Source organism: Canis lupus, chromosome 26 (genome assembly GCF_011100685.1).
Source record: "Canis lupus familiaris isolate Mischka breed German Shepherd chromosome 26, alternate assembly UU_Cfam_GSD_1.0, whole genome shotgun sequence".
NCBI lineage: Eukaryota > Metazoa > Chordata > Mammalia > Carnivora > Canidae > Canis > Canis lupus.
The window spans coordinates 10,180,994-10,199,469 of record NC_049247.1 but is presented as its reverse complement, the minus strand read 5'-3'; the positions used below and the strand labels follow the sequence as shown (position 1 = coordinate 10,199,469).

At 39.1% G+C, this 18,476-nt stretch overlaps 1 protein-coding gene across 7 annotated transcripts in view; it reads left to right on the top strand.

Annotated features, from left to right (window-relative positions):
- Positions 1 to 18,476, top strand: part of HECTD4 (HECT domain E3 ubiquitin protein ligase 4) — a 188,882-nt gene that overhangs the window by 79,647 nt on the left and 90,759 nt on the right. For all 7 annotated transcript variants that reach the window (XM_038575137.1, XM_038575138.1, XM_038575139.1 and 4 more), the window contains exons 8-14: positions 1,954 to 2,146; positions 5,601 to 5,759; positions 9,499 to 9,612; positions 10,331 to 10,471; positions 15,526 to 15,758; positions 16,139 to 16,284; positions 17,832 to 17,902. In XM_038575137.1, the coding sequence (XP_038431065.1) occupies positions 1,954 to 2,146; positions 5,601 to 5,759; positions 9,499 to 9,612; positions 10,331 to 10,471; positions 15,526 to 15,758; positions 16,139 to 16,284; positions 17,832 to 17,902 (1,057 nt within the window). The remainder of the gene's footprint in view (positions 1 to 1,953; positions 2,147 to 5,600; positions 5,760 to 9,498; positions 9,613 to 10,330; positions 10,472 to 15,525; positions 15,759 to 16,138; positions 16,285 to 17,831; positions 17,903 to 18,476) is intronic.

Sequence of the window (18,476 nt, the reverse complement as noted above, 5' to 3'; positions counted from 1 at the left end):
ACCCCAAGAAGGCTAGCAACCATGGCTGCGCCCCCGTGGAAGATAAGGAAGAGGTAGATGGTTTTGGTTGCACTTAGACCATCAAGCAAGTTCACTGTTAGAGGGGGTGCAGTTAAGTCCCTCTAAAGAGGGAAGAAGTATGGCCAAGAAAATAGAACATTTTTGGATTCGCCAAGAAATCCTTTCTCTCATCACTTGTGAATGTATCATAAAAGTCTCCCCAACTCTGTGCAGCCCTCTTTGGGAACCTTTCCAAAGCTGTGCTTCTGAATTGCTTGCTTTCTCTTGCTGCTTCTCTGTTACCAACCTTTCACATTGGACTCCTTTGCTTTTTACTTGCCTTTCTGCCCCACAGTGGCAGGCCAGTCACACTTGCCTCTGCTGCTGGCACCAGTTTCTGAGGTTCCAACCAGATCCAGGAACTTGATTCTGGAACGGTGCTGGGAGATGCAGAAGCTGCATGCGATGTCATTTGAAACATTTGTCAGTGAATGGAAGTGGAGAAAAGAGATGGTACTGCAGTGGGTCACCAAGGTCCTATGTCAAGTCTGTGTCTACTTGAAACCAAGGAGAAGGAAGACCTGAGGGAGACTGATGATAATGGGGCAGGAGATAGTTAAGGGAGCAGTTAGGAAGCAGAAGTGGGGGACACCTGGGTGGCTCAGTGGTTGAGCATCTGCCTTCGGCTCAAGGCATGATCCTGGGGTCCTGGATCGAGTCCCACATTGGGCTCCCTGCAGGAGCAGGTAGCCTGCTTCTCTCTCTGCCTATGTCTCTGCCGCTCTCTTTCTCTGTGTCTCTCATGAATAAATACATAAAATCTTAAAAAACAAAAACAAAACAAAACAAAACAAAAACAAGAAACAAGGAGACCGAAGCAGAAGAGTTAACCTTAAACCACAGGAGGCAAAACACTTCTTCCTCTGAAATAAGAGGAAAGGAAGGATAAATGAGGGTGGATACAGACATACTTGAGTTGGAAGAGGGATGAGTGGGGGCAGCTTCCAGTAAGTGGTCTGGATCTTTTTTTTTTTTTTTTTTTTTTTTTAATTTATTTTTTATTGGTGTTCAATTTACTAACATACAGAATAACACCCAGTGCCCGTCACCCATTCACTCCCACCCCCCGCCCTCCTCCCCTTCTACCACCCCTAGTTCGTTTCCCAGAGTTAGCAGTCTTTACGTTCTGTCTCCCTTTCTGATATTTCCCACACATTTCTTCTCCCTTCCCTTATATTCCCTTTCACTATTATTTATATTCCGGTCTGGATCTTTTTAGCAGGAAAGGCAGTTAGGTGCTCTGCTTAAAGTCAAGCTCCAAAATTGGTGAAAGAATTCTGGAATCCCCAATGTAGAGATTCTGCTGGGGAATCAAGTGTTGAAGGAAGAACTGGCCAGCACCAGCAAGGACCTAGCTGATGTTGCCATGTATTTTTAGCAGACAAAATCTGTCTTTCTCCAGGATTGCTATGTCAGTGTCCATGCAGTGAATGTTAACCGCTGTCAACACAGAATTTGGATTTTAGCCACTATATTTCCAAAAGACATTATCTTCTTAGTTGTACTTAATAATAGTAAATCAAAAATGGATTGATTTGTTTTCCTCTTCTCTTACTTATACCTGTCAGAAGCTTGTAATTAGTGAGAGCTGCCTGTGGAATGCAGTATAAGGAATTTTAATCAACAGCCTTTTGTAGAACCTATTAAACTTGGCTTGCTGCTTTTAGAATCTGTGCTTTTGGGAAAAATGAAAACTTAAACTTACCTTTTGTCTTTCTTTGGTTCTCAGTAGTTTCTATAGAACACTTAAATTTTGCGGTGTACATCTACTCAGATGCAGTTTTTGGAAATGTCTTTGAGCAACCAGATCACAGTGATGCAATTCTCAAATAGAAATCCACTGATTGGTAGAAACCAATATCACTGAAGGACCTCTTTTTCTTCAAATACTAGGTCGAAAATGGTGTATTTGTAGCTAATCCACTTCAGGAACGCACAATTCTAATGAGAAAAGAAGGTGAATCTGCCAAAAGCATTAATGAAATGCTTCTGAGCAGACTTTCACGTTACAGAGCTTCCCCGTCCGCAACACTGGCTGCCCTTACTGGCTCCACCATCTCCAACACACTGAAAGAAGACCAAGCAGGTATGTTGCGGCCCTTTGCTTACTGTGTTTGTTCACCTTGTGTGGCTCCATTCAGCTACGTACATATTTTTAAAGACCTTATTTTTTAGAGCAGTTTTAGGTTCATAGAATTGAGAGGGAGGTAAAGAATTTCCTGTAAACCTCCTTCCCCCACACATGCACAGCTCTCTCCCATTATACAGTTGGTAAACCTACAGTGACATAACATTAATCACCTGAAGCCCATAGTTTACATTCAAGTTTACTCTCGGTGTTGTGCAGTCAGTGGGTTTGGACAAATACATGATGACAGGTCTTCATCCTTATGGTATCATACAAAGTAGTTTCACTGCCCTAGAAATCCTTTGTGCTCTATTTATCTCTCCTTCCCCTTGTGCCTGGCCACCCCTGACTTTTTTATTGTCCTCATAGTTCTGCCTTTTCCAGAATGCCCCCTAGTTGGAATCACATATCATGTAGCCTTTATAGATTGGCTTCTTTCACTTGGTAGCATGCATTATGTTTCCTCCGTGTCTTTTCATGGCTTGATATATTCAGCTTGTGATTTGTGAGAGCTCCCTCTGGAATTTGGGCAGTACTTTTATTCCCCCCAAGTCTATTTATTTTTAGTAATCTCTATACCCAATGTGGGGCTTGAACTCAGAATCCCAAGACCAAGAGTGCATGCTCCTCTGACTGAGCCAGGCAGGCACCCCGTTGGCAGTACTTTTTGAGTGCTTATAGTATGTCATACAAAGCACTTTGCTTTACATAATTCACCTTTTTATCTCCCTCCAGTTATCAGTCTTTTTTTAAATTCCAAACCAATACATGTTGTTAGCTATGGACATGAATTGGCATGAATCTATAATAATTCCAAATAGCTCTGTCTTTAACTGTAAATACCTTATCATTGCTGTTAATGTAAATTGATTTCATGTTTAGCATCTGCTTCATAAATGTAAAAAACTCATGTTTGGCATTGTCTTCACTTCTTGGCCAAGCAAATAAGAAGCAAACATCCACAAGGGAGATTGCTTTTTCTAGAATTTATCATTTACTGTTTGCACCTTAATAATTAATTAATTAATTAATTAATTATTTTTTTGTTTGTGGACCTTAATATTTTAAAATAAATAACGCATGTACAGAGTTTGAAAGTAGAAGCAATATAAAAAGGTATATACAAAGAAATCTTTCTTCTGTATCTTGGCATATTATACATTTTGCCCTGCACTACCTCCTATAGGTGATTATATTTATTAGTTTTTATATAACCTTACAGAATTTCTTTATGCAAATACAATTATGTGTCCTTATTTTCCTCCTTTTCTTAATAAAAGGCAGCCTACTAAACACACCGTTCTGTACTTTGAAAGCAAGAGTTCTTAACTGAGATAAGCCCTTAAGAGGCTCATGAATGCACTCCCCAAACTTTCATAACAACATCTTAAGTGTATCCATCCTGATTTTCACCAGACTTTCAAGGCCATCTCTGACCCAAGAAAGGTTAAGAACCATTATTCTTGATGAGTTTTCAGATTACACCAACTATGTGACTCTATAACAAGTCATGAACTGTAGTAAAAGATAAGGCTAGAACATATGCTGTGTATATAGAAAAATCCATCTGAATGAATAGATGTTTAATGAATTTAATGCAATTTTAGGCTTTATCCTTTATATACTGAAATGTTGGGAAGAGAAACTGATTAATTCATTTTAAGGCTATCAAATTAAATACTTCTTAGTTCATATTAGAATTTAAGGATATAATTTTATTTTCATGGGTCTCTATTATATCAAATATAAGTGGGGAGATTATTAACAGTTGTCATGACTTGGGTATATGGATAATTAGAATGATAGGAATACTTTGTAGAGGATGGTGGGTTTACAAAATAAATAGCTTCCTAACAAGTTGAAGGCTGAGACAGAGAGAGAGAGAGAGAGAGAGAGGCAGAGACATGAGCAGAGGGAGAAGCAGGCTCCCTGCAAGGAGCTCAATATGGGACTCGATCCTGCAGCCTAGGATCACACCCAGAGCCAAAGGCAGATGCTCAACCTCTGAGCCACCCAGGCATCCCCAAGCTGAAGGCTTGATCTGAGTTTATCCTTGGGAGAAAACTGAATCCTATCCCAACAATAGAAGTACTAAAGGAATCTTTGTTGGAAAAGGAGATATGAGTGAAATCAGAAGAACTCAGAAGGCAAGGGTATGTTTAGAATTCTGTGAAAACTGCTGTTGTATTCAAAACATGTGAGCTCATACTTTTATATACATTCTCTGCATATTCATTAACATGATGTTGCATAAAAAATCACCAGTTATTAGGCTGACTTTTGAGGATTCAGCATTCAAAGGGTCTAGAATGTTTTATTCTGGGATAAACTAATACCTGTAACCATGTTATTAATAAGTTGTCTATTAAAACATCATGGTGAAAATGCTATATTCATAAAGTTGCTAATTTTCCAATCATTGCCCCTTTTGGGTTTCTTACCTGTGGAAATTTATGCCCTTGAGTTTATGTCCTGGATGAAGATGAAGAATATACTTGTTGAGAATTTGGAGTTTCTAATGGAGCTGTTTAGAGGCACAAACATTCAAAACAAAAATCAGACAGATTGGGTTTCACTTTTTTCCTTTTTCTAATCTAAAACATGTAAAAGCAATTTTTACATCTATCTGAGCTGTTCTGTTTTATACCCTGACAGCTTCCTAGGTTAAGCATTCTGTCTCACTTTCTGTTGCCATGATCAGACCTCACTAGAGTAGTATATAGGAAGTCCTTAAATTTGTATTTTCAAATATCCCAGTGAGGAGGTGAGATTAGAGTGCATCTTTTACCTCTTGATTAGAAATAATAATTATTTAATAATAGTTTATGTCACTGACCTTAAATATATGTATAATATATTTAATATATATGTTTTATAAATATATAATATATATAAGGAGTTATAAATCATGAAGGTATAAAATGGTTCTGTGATAGGTATTGTGAAAGCTTTTATTGATTAGTTATACATTGAAATTTCTGGCTGATTTCATGTTCAGAGCTGTTTGTAATGAATGTAATAAGCCCAACCTGTAGAATTTGTTCTGTATAAAATGAAAAGATGTCTGTTGGAGTGTAGTTTCTGGGAAACACAAACAGTAGGATTCTTCTTTCATTCTGAGATCTAGTCCAAGTGAGGATTCATTCTTTTGAAAGAAGTTTTGAGACATAAAGGCATATTGATTATTGGGAACACCTTTGAGAAATGTTCAGCTCATGAAACAGGGAGCTTGGGGCCAGGCTACTGGGCCAGATCATTATTTCTCTTTAGTTTACTGCTTCTTGTTGTATTTTCCACATCTGGGTATATCCTTGTTTGAATATGGGGCTCCTTCATTATACTGTAATCTACTTTGGCATTCAAATTAATCTGTGTTTCAAATACTTATCACTATTTTCATTCCTTTCACCAGCAAATACTAGCTGTGGGCTACCTCTGAAAATGCTTCGGAAGACGCCCATCTATACCTGTGGCACATACTTAGTGATGCTGGTCCCACCACCAGGGGGGTCAGGCAGCTCTGCCACCCGTTCTCTTTTTGGTGGAACAAGTGGTTTGTCATCTTTAAAAAGTAAGTGCATTTTATTTGTGGCATTCTGCCCAGTTGTCTCTAACTGTGAAATTTAAAGCTTTTCTATTAATAATATTAAACTTACTCTGTTAAAGTTGTTTGTAGTAGCTCTTTGATTACAGCAAAACTTATCAATATAGTCAATAGTTTAGAAAGAATCAAAACTATAATTTTTGTAGGTGATACAGTAGTACACTTCTGAAAACCATCATCCTATAAAATTACTAGAAATAATAATGAATTCAGGACTATTTTAGGAAATAAAATACTCAATTGCCATATTATTTACTGATAAACACAGCAAGAGTTCTACCCACTACGAATAAAATTCCAAATTACTAAATAAAATATGTGAAGTGCCTCTATTTTAGGACACATAAATAAAAGGTAAGCAAAAAAAATCTAATTCAGAAATTAATGTTGTTAATTAAGTATATATACTTTTTTTTATATAAAAGAGGGAGGCATACTATAGTAATTAAAGCATTGTGATCTTGGCTTCAGAGTAGGCAAATAGTTAAATGGAATAAAATATAGAATCAAAATCAAGAGTCAAAAAATGTTTCAGGGCACCTGGCTGGCCCATTTGGTGGAGTGTGTAACTCTTGGGGTTGTGAGTTCAAGCCCCACACTGAGTGTAGAGACTACTTAAAATCTTTAAAAAATAAAACTTTCTTTTACATTCCTATTTTGTAGCTTTGCTACCGTAGGAACATCATTTAACTCCTCTGAGCTTCAGGTTTCCCACCTGCAAAGAATAAAAGGAAAATAGTATCTCACACTATTGTTTGGTGGTCATATGCAATAAAGTTATATTAGAGTATTTCTAAGAAACAAACAAAAACTCAAATGTTCCTTTCATATATGGTAACACTTTTTGTGTTTTTCCATGAAATCTGTTTATTTATTTATATTTATATTTATATTTATTTATTTATTTATTTTGATTTTTTTTGAAATTTGTTTAGACACATAAAATTAAAATGTTTTTAAAATCTATTTATTTTCATTTCCCAATATTTTCATATTCTGTCCTCTTAAAATGATTTGCTTACAGTTATCCCATTAAAGGATTATATTTAAAATGTAGTCTTTTTATTTTATTTATTTTTTTAAGATTTACTTATTTATTCAGAGAGAGAGAGAGAGAGAGAGGCAGAGACACAACACAGGCAGAGGGAGAAGCAGGCTCCAAGCAGGAAGCTGGAAGTGGGACTCAATCCCGGGTCTCCAGGATCACACCCCAGGCTGCAGGAGGCGCTAAACCTGTGCCACCGGGGCTGCCCCAAATGTCTTTTTAAAAGGCATTTCATACTCTAAGCGGGAAGATACAAATTTGACCTCAGCACTTTATACAAAATCATGTGTCTATTATAAACCTTTAGGCCCTTTCAGGTACATTCAACACACTGTATGTGTTTGGGATTTAAATATTTGTAATAACTCAACATTCTTTTGCTTTTAGAATCAAATTGGTTGGACTTTTTCTCAACAGCTTGTTTTCTCTAACAGATCATGTGACCAAGGGCAGCCCCGGTGGCGCAGCAGCTTAGCGCCGCCTACAGCCCAGGGCGTGATCCTGGAGTCCTGGGATCGAATCCCACATCATCGGGCTCCCTGCAAGGAGCCTGCTTCTCCCTCTGCCTGTGTCTCTGCCTCTCTCTCTCTCTCTGTGTCTCTATGAATAAATAAATAAATAATCTTAAAAAAAAAAAAAAAAGATCATGTGACCAAGATGTCCCTTGAGCACTTAAAATAAATGGTGTAAATTTATTATTAGTCTCTTTTTTTTTAGTACAAGCTTTATTGAGCTATAATATACTATAAAATCCACACCTTTTAAGTATACAGTTCAGTGGTTTTTAGTATATTCAGAGTTATGCATTCATCACCACTATCTAATTCTAGAACATTTTCTGTCACTTCAAAAAGCAACCTCCCCCCCCATACCCATTAGCAGTCCCTCCCCCTTTTCCCTGCCTCACCCCAGTTCCTGATATCCATTTGTCTACTTCTGTCTGTACGGATTCATCCCTGGACTTTTCCTATTTATGGGATTATATAATATATATGCTTTTGTGATTGGCTTTCTTCTTTTTTAATGTTTTTAAGATTAATCCATTTGATAGTAGGAATTATTACGTCATTCTTTTTATGGCTGAATTATATTCCATTGCATGGATAATATCCCATTTTGTTGACATTTGAGTTGTTTCTACTTTCTGGCTATTTTGAGTAATACTGCTATGAACAATCATGTTAAGTTTTTGTGTAGGCATATGTCCACCTCTCTTGTGTATATACATAGGAGTAAAATTCTGGTCATATGGTAGCTGTATGTTTACCCTCTGAAGGGACTACCAAGCTGTTTTTTCAAAGTGGCTGTACTGTTTTACATTCTCATCAGCAACATAAAAGGGTCTAATTTCTCCACATTCTCCGTGACATTTATTTTCTGCTTTTTAAAATTATGGCCATCCTAGTGGGTATGAAGTGGTATTTCTTTGTGGTTTTGATTTGTATTTCCCTAATGACAAATGATGTTGAACATCTTTTCTTGTGCTTATTGGCCATTTGTATGTCTCCTTGGATAAGTATCTTTTGAAACCTTTATTTATTTATTTATTTTAAAATATTTTATTTATTCATGAGAGACATGGGGGCGGAGGGCAGAGACACAGGCAGAGGGAGAAGCAGGCTCCATGCAGGAGCCCAATGCAGGACTTGATCCCGGGACTCCAGGATCACGCCCTGGGCCAAAGGCAGGCGCTAAACTGCTGAGCCACCCAGGGATCCCCTGAAACCCATTTTTAATTGGATTATTTATCTGTTTATTTACCATTAGTCTTGTTAAATTCTTTTTAGTCTTCTTGGCATGGCTTTGTCATTAACTCAAATTGGCCCCATTTGATTAAAGCAGGCCTTCACGGTGCCATTTTTTCATGAGGTTATAACATACATAGTGATTCTACTCTAGGCCAACAAATCAATACATGCTTAAATTTCTTCTGTGTCTTGTTCCACATTGGTCACTGTGGAGGCTACCTAGTATGTGTAGGAAGTGGTGCTTGCCTTGAGGAGCTCCTCATCTGGTTGAGAGAAATACTGTTTGTGTGTGAAACAAATAGAAAATGATACACAGTGATGTATTACTTCCGGGAACCATGGGGAGCAGATGAAATGCTGCAGAATCTGAGAGAAAGGGTTATTGTGAAGTGGGGTAGAAAGCAGATACATCCTGAGGTCTTGAGTTTAAGTCATGAAAAACAGATATTATGCATATAAGTGGCCAAGTTGGGGAAAGATGTATGCATGGCAAACAATGAAGGAAGGGATTTGGGAGGGGCACCTGGGGGCTCAGTTGGTTAAGTGTCTGCCTTTGGCTCAGGTCATGATCCCTGAGTCCCAGAAATCCTGGGATTGAGCCCCACATCCAGCTCCCTGCAAGTGGGAAGAGGACCGGAGAGAGAAAAGCAGATTTCCCACTGAGTGGAGCCCAACTCGAGACTTGATCTCATGACCCCGAAATCATGACCTAAGTTGGGTGCTTAACCGACTGAGCCAAGCACTTGTCCCTTTTTGTGGTCTTATGTTTGTATTCTGTCTCCTCATTGTTACCACCAATAGACAGCAAAAGTGTGATTTTTATGAAAGTCTTTTTAAGAGCCTAAAGTTTAAACTTTGAAAACTAGACCATCACCGTAAGGCTTATTAAACAGCTTAATATTTGTTTTCAAAGTCCTTGCCTCTAGCTTGGTATATAATATTTCGGATGGTCAGTTCACAAGTCGTGCCGATCTCATAGATGCTGCTGGAAGCTCACTGGGTCGTGGTGCTCTTGTACCAGGATTGGGTAAGAAATGCCCACTTTTCCTTGGAAAATTCAAAGTTTTTGCAATTTCTCTCAAAAAATCTTGCCAATTTCCTTTTCCTAGTAAGAAATAATTTTTTGATGCCACTGCTTAATTTTAAGGATCAACATAAGAAATGACCATAGATGCCATTCCTCTGCTTAAATTGCTATTGAAAATACTGTCCAGGTTATATGATGATGCCTGTAACAAATATTTCTCAAAGTTCAGGCACCCTTAAGAGATTCATTTCCCATGAGGCATCAGTATGCTTCTTAGTGTCAGGAAGTGAACATTATGTAATATATTTGATATTCTCTTTGCCTTGGCTCCTAGGAAGCTCATATCTAAGTTTTGGACTTGGTTATTAAAGCTTCTACTGTGTGTTAATGTTCATTAGTCCTGTTAGTACCTGGGTTTTGGTTTAAACCATTTAAATCCTTTTCGGAATTAAAAGGGTCACAAATAAGTCAGTTACTAAGAACTATCTATTCCATGAGACCTATTCCATTCTTACACAGGAGTTAAGCAAAATAGAAATTGAGTGCTTCCTTTTGGCTGAGCCCTAATCTAATGTTTTGCTACATAAATATATGGGAATAGGGATGTGAATTGTCAGCAGTGGAGAGAACCACCCTTCTATTCTTTAGCAGTGCTTTGGAGAAATATGTATACAGGCAGATGGTGACATGGCAGCTGAATAGTGTGCTGTTTTTGCAGGTGCCTGTTATGATACAGTGAACAACATGCTGTGGACATGCTCAAATGATTATATTGATCAGTGGTGTAATCCAGGGAACCAGGCCTTCCATTATGTCTGTCAGAGACTTGGAGTCAGCCACATCATCACTGAGCCCAAAGGTGAGGTGCACTTGTGGTCTTAGAGGAGTATATTTTTCCCTAATGAAATATGAGAGAGGGCAGCCCGGGTGGCTCAGAGGTTTAGTGCCGCTTTCGGTCCAGGGTGTGATCCTGGAGACCTGGGATCGAATCCCATGTCGGGCTCCCAGCATGGAGCCTGCTTCTCCCTCTGTCTGTGTCTCTGCCTCTCTCTCTCTCTCTCTCTGTCTCCATAAATAAACAAATAAATAAAAATTAAAAAAAAAAAACAAATATGAGAGAGCACAGTAGGGTAAGTGGTAACGTTGCCCAAGTAACAAAACGTGTCAGTAGCTTTCCCTCTTTGAACTTGAAACCTAACATCCTTGTTGCCTGATTTTTTTTTTTAAAAGATATTCATTTATGTATTTGAGAGAGAGAGAGAAAAAGAGAGAGTGCGCATGATCAAGGGGAAGGGCAGAAGGAAAAGCAGACTCCCCGCTGAGCAGGGAGCCTGATGCAGGGCTCAATCCTAGGACCCCAGAATCATGACCTGGGCCAAAGGCAGACGCTTAATGGACTGAGCCATTGAGGTGCCCCACCTGATTGGTTTATGATTAATTATTATTTTTTTTTAAAAGATTTTATTCATGAGAATAACAGAGAGAGAGGGAGAGGGAGAGAGAGAGAGGGGGAGAGAAGCAGGCTCCATGCAGGGAGCTTGATACGGGACTCGATCCCGTGACTCCAGGGTCACACCTGGCTGAAGGCAGGTGCCAAACTGCTAAGCCACCCAGGGATGCCTGGTTTATGATTAATTAAATAATTATGTAAATAAACAGAGGATTTGAGACTTTTTTAGAGAAAATTGTTATGCTATTTTATTTTATTTATTTTTTTATTCTTGAGAGACATACAGAAAGAAGCAGAGACATAGGCAGAGGGAGAAGTAGTCTCCCTGTGGAGAGCCTGATGCAGGACCCAATCCCAGGAACCTGGGATCATGACCTGTGCCAAAGGCAGACAGACACACTCGACCACTGAGCCCCCCAGGTGCCCCAGATATGTGTATTTCTTAATATTAGGAGTCTTAATATTAAATAACTGTTAACTTAAAATCTTCTGGCTTCGAGGTCAGTTATAGTATGGTATGGAGGAGCAAATCCTCTTCCCATAAAGCATTGATAAAATGGACATCATTATGAGAAACAACTATTTCTAGGCTCTAGAAACTGACCAGAGGCATACACCAAATTGAGAAGTGAATATTCATAAAAATCACTGAACTTGGGTAAAAATAATAGGAGTCTGTGGTACTCTTACTTGAGGATGCTCCTGTCTCCCACCTTAAACTTGGTCAGTGTAATAATTCCATCAAAGTGGGGCAGATCATGTAAACCAGCAGCCTTGTTTCCAGAGGGGCTGACCTGATTTGGAGCAATACATGGGAAAAACTCCTGCCCAACAATGTCAGTAACAGTACTAATCTTGGTGGCAAACCAACAGAGAAGACTGGTGGCTTAGCTCACTTGAGGTTGTGGTTGTGATTAGGGTGAGCAGCGAACCAGCAAACTAGCCAGAGATTTACTCATGAGATCCAGGTAGTGAGAAAGCTACAGAGGGCCTTGTTTAGCTACCTGCACATGTGCATAGAAGAAGCTGGAGAGGGCCCAGCCTGGGTTGTTCACACAGGCCTGGCCGAGCATGAGCCTGCACATACATGCAGAGATGTGAGAGGGCCTGACAGAAAGTAAAATCCAAGACAGAGTTTAAAGCTGTGTGAAACTTGGTGTGCTACCCCAAAACATACAGACCCAGCCGGAGGGGCAAACTTACTGGCCCAAGGTATTTGAGCACAGCCTTTGACTCAGTCTAGATTACTCTTTTTTTTTTTTTTTTAAGATTTATTTATTCATGATAGTCACACAGAGAGAGAGAGAGAGAGTCAGAGACAGGCAGAGGGAGAAGCAGGCTCCATATAGGGAGCCTGACGTGGGATTCGATCCAGGGTCTCCAGGATCACGCCCTGGGCCAAAGGCAGGCGCCAAACTGCTGCACCACCCAGGGATCCCGTTGACTCAGTCTAGATGATCCCTAGGAAGACAGGCTTAAAATTTAAAAAAATAAAAGTACACAAATGAAAGAAAGTAACAAAGTAGAAACAAGAATTGAAAAAAAACCCAACTAAACAGAGGTCAGTGGCTACATACTATAGACAGAACTCAGCTGTTGGACTTAGAAGATGAGAACTAAAGCAGCCTTTGTGGATATATTGAAAGATCTAAAGGAAACTGTTGAAAAGATGCAAGTATGATGACTATGACTTAAAAAAAATAGAGAATTTCAACAAATAAATTTTTGAAAAAAGAAAACAGTGGAAATTCTGGATTTGAAAAGGTCAGTGACTGCAAAGAGCAGCTCAGCAGCAGATTTGAAATGGTGGGAGAAGTAAACCTGCAATGAAGACATAGATGGATAGAGTCATCCTTTTAGAAAAACAGAAAAGGACACGCTTGGGGAGTATTGGTCAGGGATTTTGTAGAACATCCTTCAGTTTGAGTTCATCTTCAGTTTTCTCATTTTGAACTGAGGTTTTAGATTTTAGGGAGGAGTATTGCAGAGGTAAAGTGCTTTTCTCATTTTGTTATATCACAGGGTACATGTGTCACAGGATATCACAGGGTATCATGTAAACATGATAATAAACATGATTTATTATTAAAGTCCGTCGCTTGATTTGGGGCACCTGGCTAGCTCAGTTGGTGGAAGGTGTGACTCTTGATGTCGGGATTGTGAGTTTGAGCCCCACCTTGGGAGTAGAGATTGCATAATAAAAATCTTAAAAAAAAAAAATTGCTTGGTTTTAATGCCAGCTTTCTTCACTGCAAAGTTACCTTATTTTTCCAACTAGTAGATAGTCATTGAGCCCAAGCTTATGGGAAAGGGAATGAAGCTCCACCTCTTAGAAGGAAGAGCCTCAAAGAACTTGTGGACATATGTTAATTGCTATAGTAATTAATGTTTTGAGGGAGGTGATGCTTTGAGGCTATGCAGTTACCAGATTTTTTATTCTTGAGTTAGTTTGGTAATTTGTGTCTTGCTAGAAATTTGTGCATTTCATCTAAGTTTTCTTATTTGTTGATATAAAGTTGCTCATACTATTTCCTTATAATTTTTATAGGGTCAGTGGTAACTTCTCTGTTTTCCTGATTTTGGTATATGTGCAGATTTACTAAATATCATTGAATTGTGCACTTAGAATGGGTGAATTTTATCTTAAGTTCTATATTAATAAGGCTATTGAGGGACGAAGAAACATCAGGGGCCCCTGGGTGGCTCAGTCAATTAGGTGTCTGATTTGGTTTCAGCTCAAGTCACTGTCTCGGGGTCCTGTGATCAAGTTCCAAGTGGGGTTCCACACTCAGCAGAGGGCCTGCTGGTCCTTTTCCCTCTCTCCCCCCACATGCTTTCTCTCTCTTTCATAATCTTTTTCATAATCTCTTTTTAAAAAAAGAGCAAAAATAAGAAAAAGGTCAACCATATATCAGTGCCTCCCTAATTATTCTCTCCAAGCTTCTTGCTTTAATCTCTAGACTGTATATTCACCTCTACTCGGTTATCTAATAGGTATGTTCATCTTGTCAAAAACATACTCCATTTTCCCCCTTCTCCAAATCTCTACCTGCTGAATCCCCTAGATGCTACTATAGGTATCACAGTTCCTTCATATGCTTAAGCCACAAAATTAGAATTCCCTAGGACTCTCTTTCTCTCACATCTCATATCCAAACGGACATCAGCAAATACTGTCAGCTGTGACCCTCAAGATCTATCCCCAGATCCTACCAGCAATGCTGCTATGACTCTTGCCTGGGCGTTGGTGGCTTCACCAGGTTACCGGGTAGCCAGCTCCCTGGTCTTCCTTCCTCCTTCCTTCGCAGCTGCCCTCCACTGCCCCCATTTGCTCATTTCTGCACAGCAGCCAGAGTCCTGTATAGTCTTGGTAGTCAGCTCTGTCCCTCCTCTGCTCAGACTCCTCCACTGGCTTCCTATGTAACTCAGAATAAATATCAAAGACCTCATTTCTTTGGCTAGGTCCCAGAGGCTAGCTTTCAGAAAGTCTTTGGTGAGGATGAATAATACTAACCTGAATTCTATTGTAAGAGCATGGAACCCGGCCTGGCCCTCCAGCTAACATACAATTGGAAAATTCAGTTTGGGCCAAGTTCACCTTCTCTTTGATTTTCCTTGAGTCCTCTTGTCATAGTCTTCAGTGCCCACAGTCTGGGAAACTCCAAGTAACCTCTACTCGGGCCTGCCTCTCCTAGATCCCCTGCCTTCCTGGTCCTTTGAGGCAGTTCATTTCAGCTGGTTTAAAGGGAAAAGCAAATTTGTTTGTTTGTTTTGCATTTTACCTATTTAGATTATTTTCACTTCCATTCCCTGAATGCCTGTGACCATCCATGGGGTGTTTATTATTATGTAAGAGGATGCTCTTGAACCTCAGGGTTGAACTGATGGCTCTCTAGGTTGCAGTGACTAAATGAGATAAAAATGGTGAGATACTGTGGGAGGAGGTATTTATGGACATGGGGGCGGGGATGTGGTGGTGGTGGTGGTGGTGTTCTCTCATGGAGGAACCATAGAAGATAGATTTTACTAGACTGGTTCCAGCATGGGCTCTGAGCAGAGATGGCCTGACTCCAAATCCCAGCTCTGTACTTAGTAGCTGTGTGACCTAGGGCAAGTTACTTAACCTCTCTAAATTTGATTTACTCCTCTATAAGACAGGGCTAAAATAGTCTAAGTTTACAGCAGAGTTGTAAGGTAATGCAATGCATTTAACCTATTGTCCAGTATATAGAAAGGGCTCTCTCAGTGCTCTTTAAAAACGGGAATTCCTTAGTATTTTCATTTTCACCTCAACATTATGGCAGGGGAAAAGGATTCTCCAGAAGCAGTAGAAGAGATGGGAGCCAGCATACTCTCTCCTAGTACTAGTATGCATGTACCTTTTGTAAATCAGAGTTTTCTGTTCCTTAGGGGCCACCTATGGAGATGTCTTTCCTCACTGAGTTTCTTTTTCATTTTTTTAGAAGAGGCTATAACCACGAATGAGGTTATAAACCAATTATTGCACCACGTTGGTGCGATGTGCATACACCAACTCAATCTTCTTGCTACTAACCCCAATCTTCCAATCACAAGTGTCTTGGGCAAGCAGCATCCAATTGAAGCACACCATCTTAGCAGTATTTGTGACATTATGGAGAAAGCCATGGTTAATGGAGACACCTGTATTATACGCTGTATTCTCGTTGTCTTTCAGGTAAATGCACTGTTTTGACATAAGTAAGATAATAGAGAAAAAGAAACCCAAAACTTGGTTTCAGCCAGCTAATTTTCACCAGAAGAAAAGTTTAACAACATTCCTGTCTTATATCTTAACCACATTCTAATCCTGTAATTAGAATTTTAATCATACTCATTGTATTACAGTTAATGGAGTATTGCTGTAGGTAGCTCATTGCAGTTAATATATATAAAATATTTACTGTAATTATACTGTTACACAATCAAGGAGATTGTGGTTAAAAATCCACCTGCATATCTGTTCAGAAGACTATCTACTATATGCTTTTTTTCAAAGGGATAATTTTATCCCTAGTAGAATTAGTATTTTTAGATATACCCCTTATGTTTCTGTAGGTGGTATTTAAATTTTTCTTCAGCCCACAAACTGAAAGGAATCGCGACATCATTCGACGGTCTGGATTATTGCTTTGGCAGTTGTTGATGGCACCAAAAGATCAAATTTGCTCTGAAATTCAGAAGGAAGTGTGTCTTGCCATCAGGTAATCAGCAAATTATTTTCTTCATGGTTTTTGCAAAATGCTTCTCCTGTGCTGCATTTTAATCTTTGCTGCAATTCAGTAGCATGGAAATCTCTTACCCCATTCCATGGTCAGGACCTTGTACATAGGGAATAATTTAATTGAAGAGGGCTTGTGGCCCGACTCCCAGGGGCCCTAAGCCGTATGTGTAACTATGTTCCTCATCTTGCCTTTTGGATTTTGAGAAGGAAAAAAAAAAACCTTTTGAGAGGGTATTTTGATGGCTTGCAAGTAGATGTTCTTGTCATTTGGGGAGAGTATATGGCAAGGTGTCAAAGAAGCAGGTTTAGGCAGCTTGCAGACCTGGGTTCTAGTCTTTGCTCTGCCACTTGCTAGCTTGGTTCAAGGCTTCCATTTCCTCAGCTATAAAGTGGGCATAAAAATAACACCTAACTTGAAGAGTTTGTGAGATTTTAATAAGACAAAGCCTGATGCAAAGTGCTCAACAATGTCAGCCTTTTAAATTCTGCTTAAAACCTTGTTAGAGAAGAGGTCAGATTTATGGACCATTTTCTGTTTATCTTTTTAATCTTTTTTTTTTTAGTTCAATGAACATTTATCCAGGTATATAGCCTGTGACCAAGAATAATTTAGTCACCAAGAGAGAACTGAATGTTTGGAAGAACTATAATGTGAGCAGAGAGGGAGGAGAGGAGAGGAGATTTTTTTTCCCTTCAATAATCAACTATGCTTTGGGTCTCTTGCTATTGAAAATATTAAGGCAGCAATTTATTTTTTTTTATCTTTTTTTTTTTTTTATGATAGTCACAGAGAGAGAGAGAGAGAGAGGCAGAGACAGGCAGAGGGAGAAGCAGGCTCCATGCACCAGGAGCCTGACGTGGGATTCGAACCCGGGTCCTCAGGATCGCGCCCTGGGCCAAAGGCAGGCGCTAAACCGCTGCACCACCCAGGGATCCCTAAGGCAGCAATTTAAATCTGGTGTCTTGAGGAAACTTCTCGGGGTGATGAGTATGTTCAGTTCCTTGATTGTAGTGATGGTTTCATGGGTCTATGCATATGTCAAAACTTGTCATACTTACACTTTAAAAATGTGCACTTTATTGTATGTCAAACCTCATAAAAAAAGAAAGTAACAATTCTGACACAACTTGTAATGCTTTTCTTCTTGTTCTTTTGGAAAAGCTGAAATTTAGAAATTCCACTTCTCAAATGTGCTTTTGGTCACAATCTGGATATACACCTGGCTCAACTACATTGACTTTGTATAGCTCAGTTCTCTTTAACCAGTTCCATATCCAGCCTCAGACAAGTTCTTAATTTGGTAACTCGTCGACATGAGAAGGAGAGAGAGCCTAGTTAGCAGGGAGGTGAATGGGCTATATGGTGACAGTGAATTTAGAGTCAGCCACTTGGTCAGTGATGAGACTTCCCTCAGAATTTTATGTAATCACACTGCCATCTTTAATATGAATACAAATTAAAGTATTTAGAGTTTGGATTTTCTAGGACATTTGTTGAAAAGCCTTTTGACTTTTCTGTCCTTTCAGCTCGGGTTTAAATATCTTATACCCTGGTGAAACCGAAATCAATAACTTACTGAAGCTGGTCTTAACAGAAGGTAAGAATTATCCTTGCATTCTCCTTGAACAACCATCCTTTTTTTTTTTTTTTTTCCACAAGGAGACGGCTGGATATAAAGATAATATTTCTTTTCTTTGTACTTGTTAGTGTTCTTTTTAAAATATATCTGCACATATGCCAACACTTAAACTGGACTGAGCAGAAACTGTGTTCTCTGTATCTTCAAGCTTTAGAAACTTTTTCTATTCACACCACTTAGCAGAAGGTGCCTGATGGTAGAAGTTTGAAGCACATTAAAGATAATGACTTCTTGGGGACTTTAAGTCCATTTGTTTTCTCCAAAACCTGACTTTTAAAGTTAATCAACAAATACAACAAAGTTCACCCTGCCAAAGACACTCTGCATTAATAAGCAACATTAATTTAAGGAATTAGAAATCACACTTGATGATGTATGAAGAGGTGAATTACACTCAGATCGGGATGTACTGGTTTTTAAAAAAGCCTGACTGGTTGCGATGTTTTTGCTGCTGCTGTTTAGGTATGTGTGCCTGGATCCCCTAGATCGTCAATAGTCTGCTTGTTTCAAAACTTGTTTTAATAGCCTCAAT